At 31.9% G+C, this 6,000-nt stretch overlaps 1 protein-coding gene across 1 annotated transcript in view; it reads right to left on the bottom strand.

Moving 5' to 3' along the window:
- Nucleotides 1-846: 846 nt before the first annotated feature.
- LOC148951168 (uncharacterized) overlaps nt 847-6,000 on the bottom strand; it is a 102,300-nt gene continuing 97,146 nt past the window's right edge. The window contains exons 13-15 of the mRNA XM_089091011.1: nt 4,119-4,284; nt 3,361-3,494; nt 847-1,240 (exon numbers count right to left, since the gene is read on the bottom strand). Coding sequence (XP_088947137.1) covers nt 1,027-1,240; nt 3,361-3,494; nt 4,119-4,284 — 514 coding nt within the window. The 3' untranslated portion in view covers nt 847-1,026. The remainder of the gene's footprint in view (nt 1,241-3,360; nt 3,495-4,118; nt 4,285-6,000) is intronic.

Genomic DNA, 6,000 nt, shown 5'->3' with positions numbered 1-6,000 from the left:
AAGACAAATTTATGCACTGCAAATTTTTGTTTTCAAAGAATTTTTTAAAGTCGTTGAACATTATGTGTTACTATGAAAAGCTTCAAAACCTTGTGACGATGTTATGTTATAAGCACACATTCAATTTGAATCACAAACAGTTTTAAAACCCTAGTTGAAGAAATAATTCTTATGAGATGAAACAGTGAATGATCTCTATCATTGAAAATAAAACCCGACATTTTTGATGATTTTCCGACCACAGTATAAGCAAAAATACGACTACTAAATGCAGACAAAACTGTGCCCTTTTAGTAATGGACTGAGTCACATTTTTTATTTATTGTAGACTTACCGGTGCTTCTTCTTTTTGACTGATGCAACAGTCATATACCGTGCTTAACATTTTATTTAAATTGACATGATCAGCAGGGCAGCCCAAAGGTTTTTGGCTCCAGGCAAGGCCATTTCTAGGATAGGGGGGGGGGGGTGTAGAGGTTTGACCCCCCCCGAAATGTTTGTATGACTCGTAAAAACGTAACAAAAATGAATATAAACAAATTTTTGATGCGTTTTTAAAGTTTTTTTTGCCCCCCCTCCCTCCCATGAAAACAAAATCCATTTGTAAACTCCCATCCCCATCCCCAAAAAAATCCTGGATACGGCCCTGGCTCCAGTGACTCAAGAGAGCTGTTTTCCTCTTTTAATGAAGTTGCACAAAGAACTCAAAATTTCCTGGTGTTCAAAGAGCTAAAGGTAGTCCAGAACCTTGGATCTCTCTTTGTCTATAATAATTAGACGACTAGAATAATGCATTAAACAAATATTTTCTGCCAAAAAATAAAGAGACAAAATCAAAAAGAAAATTTCTTTTAATTTCATAAAAGCGATTAATTAATTTAACCAATAAAAAAAGAATCTATCAACCGGGCAGTTCACGTTGTGAGAGTGTAAAGCTAATAATATATAGCCTTTGGAATCCCTCAAACAAGTAGCCCTAGAACTGAGTACTATATGTAGACAAAAAAAAAAAAAAAAAAAAAAAAATCAGAGTGACGTAGTACACCTTCTGTCAAAGACAAATAGAGCATCCCGAACAGAAAGATTATAAATTCCATGCTCCCTCAACGCTTTCACCTTCTCACTTGTCTCCGTGTAGCTGAGACGAAAAGAAACTCCTGCTTCATCACGTGTAAGGAGTTCTTTCAACAAATATGCATCGCCAACAGGCATCTTAAGGATAAGACACGATTCTTGTATTCTGAAAAAAAAAGTGAACAAATTTTAAACCCACCTTACCTCATGATACGAAAAAGGAGAAAAATTACAAAAAAATATCATAAAAGAGTAAGGAGCTTATTTACACCTATCATATATAAAAGTAAAAGTAAGTTACAGTAACAGTTATCATATAAACAAACAGTAAGTTGTTGAATTTTAAATCATTTACCTTTTTTTTTTATTCTAACGTCAGAATTTCAATTTATTGTTCAATTTTGTCACTATTTGTTACACACTCTACCTTTTCTTTAAGAATTCAAAATCGTAATAAACGCCCCCACGTACACGTTTTCAGATGAATGTACAGCGGGAAATAATTTTTTTTTATTACTATTACCTTGGCATATTTTCCTTACAGTCATCGGCGAACAGGACCATGTGTCAACACGGTTATCTTACCCCCTTAATGAGGTTGACAGTGGAGAAAAAGCTCCTCAGAAGGAGCTAGGTTAGCACAGTCCAGCACTAACACAGAACAAGCTTTAATATATAACCTAAAGAACATTACAGACAATTAAGTTTTTGTTTTAGTTGCTGTTTTTCAAATATTTGCAATAGTAATAAGAATATTACATCTGTAGTTCAAGGGGTTTGTATTTATATTTTTCGTCAGATATGATGCTTCAAATTATGTTGGTTTTTGGCCAATAGGTAATTTGCAAGACGGATAAAGAGGGAAAAAAAATTCCATTTTTTTAAAGGAGTAGTAATTCTTAAGGAGAGTAAATATTATAATTATATATATTATATATCATATATTATTATATCATTATATTAAATATTATATATTATAACACGAAAGAAAAAAAACAATCAAGAAGGGAAGGCCTAAAAGAATTTTGAGACTCCGTACATCATAAACAAAAGGATTAAAATCTCAAATAAAGTTTGTAAATGAACACAACCATAAGGTTCAGATATTCGGTTTCAATTTATTACAAGTTTGGTAAGCTCCTTAAATTACTTTATTGTTTATTCAATAGAAGGCAGTATAACTTGCTACTATATAAACTTTTACTTTAATAAAAAAAAAAAACCGCAAGATCATACAGGGTATCATTAATTGGAGTATGATATAATTATAATTTCAACAGTTGTCTCCTTTTATCTATCCTTATTAAAATAATATATTTGTAATCACTTCCTACGGACCTTAGCAACTTCAAACTGAGATTTCCCAGCGACTTGTTTTTGTATGGGCAATGAATATGTTTTAATTTTGTACCGCTGGACATTGAACATACACAAAAAAACATCCACATAAAAATAGCAATTTTTTTATAAAAATAGCTTGCTTGTATTAAAACTAATAATATAAGGATCGGGTTGCCAAATTCGTAGCCATTTTAAAGTGAAATGACAGACCTTAAAAATATGAGTGGACTCAGTGAATAACACCTTATCTCCCAAAATTAAATAAAAAGTAGAAAACACAACAATATTTACCTTTAGGGGGTCCAGATATACACTTTGAAAATATGTATTTATGACCCAACATTCAAAATCTTCCCAGGATGGAGGGGCGGGAGGGTAAACGACCCTTAAAAGTAATTTTAAAAGAAAATTATGTCCACTTATCACGTGTGCTTATTTGTATAAAAAGCTACTAGAAAAACTGATGAACAATTCTATTTAAAAAATAGTAGAATTGAATAATTTGTTTTCTTATAATGTGTCTTAGGCCAAACAAATATTACTTGAAACATAAGGCATGAAATAATATCTCTTCTAACGCAGTTAACCACTACTTGTATTCGGGGATACGTAAAACTTCCTCCCCCCTCCTGGTTGATGCCAGTTAAGAAACAGGCTGATCATGCCGGGCGTCCTTATTATTATATTCCGCTAAACTGTGCACTAACATCTTGTATATGATATAATGCATATACTGATTAGTATAATAAACAATATATTTCGTTTTCTTAAAGAGTAAACGATATTCTTATTTCACCTTTTTCACAAAAGATAAATAAGAACGACAAAGAGTAAATACACTGTAAATAAGCTGACAATACAGTGAAAAGAATTTACATAAGCCAAAAAAGAACGGTGCGCTTTAGATACAATTCCATTACCCAGAGACAAGAATCAGTAACTTACTTTGAAAATATTCCAGATGAACGAATTGAATATTGTCCAAATATTGGTAACAGTCCATTTTTTATGTCATATTCCAGCTGCTCAGCCCCTCCCTCATTGAATCTATTTTCTAAGATGATTTCTTCGAAGAAAAACTATAAATAAGATAAAAAATCGAAGATAAAAATGGGGTGAGGTTAAAGACCAGATCATGTCGCTAAATGAAAATGAAAATATTACAAAACTTCAAATGAAATCACCCATTTTTTCGTTTCGAGGTTTTGGGCTTAACTGCCTTAATTCGGCATTCCGGTTTAAAAAATCAGCAGTCAAACTAATAACAAAAATACAGCTTATCAGTTACTTATGCGGTCTTCACAGGCTGTCTCAACAACAGCCACGAATATGGTGTTTATTGAATTTATTATCAATCAGTTCATTACATTTTACTAATTTTTCCAAAGAAGAAAACTATAGGCAGAGAGTGCTTGTCGTTACAAATAACAATTGTATACACGAACAACGGCACAAAAATAAAAGAAACATAAGGGATGCTTCAACAACTCTAGTAAAATGCATCGATGCTACAATACATCTCTTAAGAGACAACAGACTTTCAGCACGAACGAGGTCACCTGGCAAGAGCTTCCATAACTGCTGAGTCTCATTCACAAACATTAAATACTCATACTCGTTGTTATAACTTTGCTATAACCTGCTATAACTAGTAAGAATTTCAAATGTATACAACCCATTCAAAATAAAATCTAACAGGCTACCTTATTTACACGTGATCCAACGGACTTCCAGATTTTTATAAATACTTTTTGAGACAATCGCTCGCGAGCTTGTTGTAAGCTTTCCAGAAGAGCTTGCAGTATTTCACAAACACGTGGTGTTAAACAAGGTTGAATATAATCCTTCATTGAAAACATCATTTGCCATCTACAAATTAAAGTAACCACAATACAATCAATTGAACTAATTAACACTAAGTCTTGCGCTCAGCGCTACAAGGAGAGTAGTCTGGATTAGTCCCGAAAATCTATCACCCATATCAGCAATTATATAAAGTTGCACTTGATAGATTATGAGATATTTTTTTTTAAGAAAACCATCACCTTTCTATGCTTCATACATAAATTTTGTAACACTTTCAAAGATAAATTCATTTTGTCTAGGCAAAGATCGAGTTTTTATGTGTAGATCTATAACTTGCCTTTGGCCAAATGAACCAATTATAAAACTAATGTAATCAGCATTGATGGTAAGGAAAAGGGCGATTAGCGGTGATTGTCAGGATGATCTATAGTAAAATTAGCAATCCGTATGGAGTTGCTGAATTTAAAATGGACAATTAACGTAGTTTTTTTTTGTTCCCCAAGACTAGAATTTTTTATGCTCAGTTAAAGAAGACCATCAAAATTTCTGCATCAGTCGACAGTTCTTGTGCAATGATTTTTCAAAACATTTTTCTTTAAAACACCAAGAGTCCCACTAAAAACTTTAAAAACAATTGTGTGATAACTGTGTAGGGTAGAAGAAACCTGACTGTAAGTTTTTAATTTTTTGGAACAATATATATTTGGAAGCTTACCTAACCAATAAAAAAAATTTTTGTCAAGCATTGCGAAATTTAATGAAGGCAGAAAGAAGGGAAAGCTTAAGGACAACACTGTCTTTCCATAATATGCATAGAAGATAGAAAAAAAACCTAAGAAAAGTGGAGAATTTGATTTCAACTGAAATTCAGGTAATTTTATAAAGAATTCAATTTATAAAAGGTTATTTGTTGAAAATTTTTAGAATAGAATACGCTTATTCATCCGACTACATTAAACAGAAATTTAAGCAGTAAATGTATTGCTATAATTATTGCAAATGAAATAATAGCATATATTTATTACACTTATTTAGGGAATAATTATTTTATGACCAAATCTGTTAGGACATATTCTTTGTTTTTTAGATATTAGCCATCAGAGTCTTACACATTGCCTTGTTTATTAATCTGTCAAGTTATAGAGATTTTGTTCGATTATTACTTATTACTTTGATTTATCATGCGTAGATTAGATACTGTTGTCTTTGGCTTTATTAAGTTCTATTAGAGTCATATTTTATCAGGGCTATACAAAATGGGAAGGTATTCGCAGCAGAAATTGATTTTGATCCGCGATTTACAGTAATCATAACTAATCATAGTCACGACGTTTAACATATCATATCTGATAATCTTTTCATAAAAAACAGTAACTGTTATCATTTTCCGTGCAGTCATTGCGATTTGCTCCTTAGTGCAATAAGCTAAATCAAATATTGCTTGAGCTTAAAAGATTGCCAAATTTAGCGATTTCATTGCAAAGAAAAACCTTCCACAACTCGGTTTTCCTCAACTAAATTGCAGATTTTTTCTAAGTAAATCTCATTAAAAAACTGATTATTCTAAAACGAAATAGAAAATTAGCCAATATTAGATCTCCATCAATTTTCCTTCGTAAAACTTTAACAGATGGGCAAAATATATTTGAGGATTCCAAATCCACATTCCAATGGATACTCGATGGAATTTTCCGAAAAGACTTATTCAAGGCAAAATAACAAGAATAGTTAAATGGTAAAGGCAGACGGCAAAGGGAAACTTCCAAAGGTAAATGACAA

This window comes from Artemia sp. Qi Xiang Cuo, chromosome 6 (genome assembly GCF_049724085.1).
Source record: "Artemia sp. Qi Xiang Cuo chromosome 6, ASM4972408v1, whole genome shotgun sequence".
Taxonomy (NCBI): domain Eukaryota; kingdom Metazoa; phylum Arthropoda; class Branchiopoda; order Anostraca; family Artemiidae; genus Artemia; species Artemia sp. Qi Xiang Cuo.
This window is presented reverse-complemented; position numbering and strand designations above follow the sequence as displayed.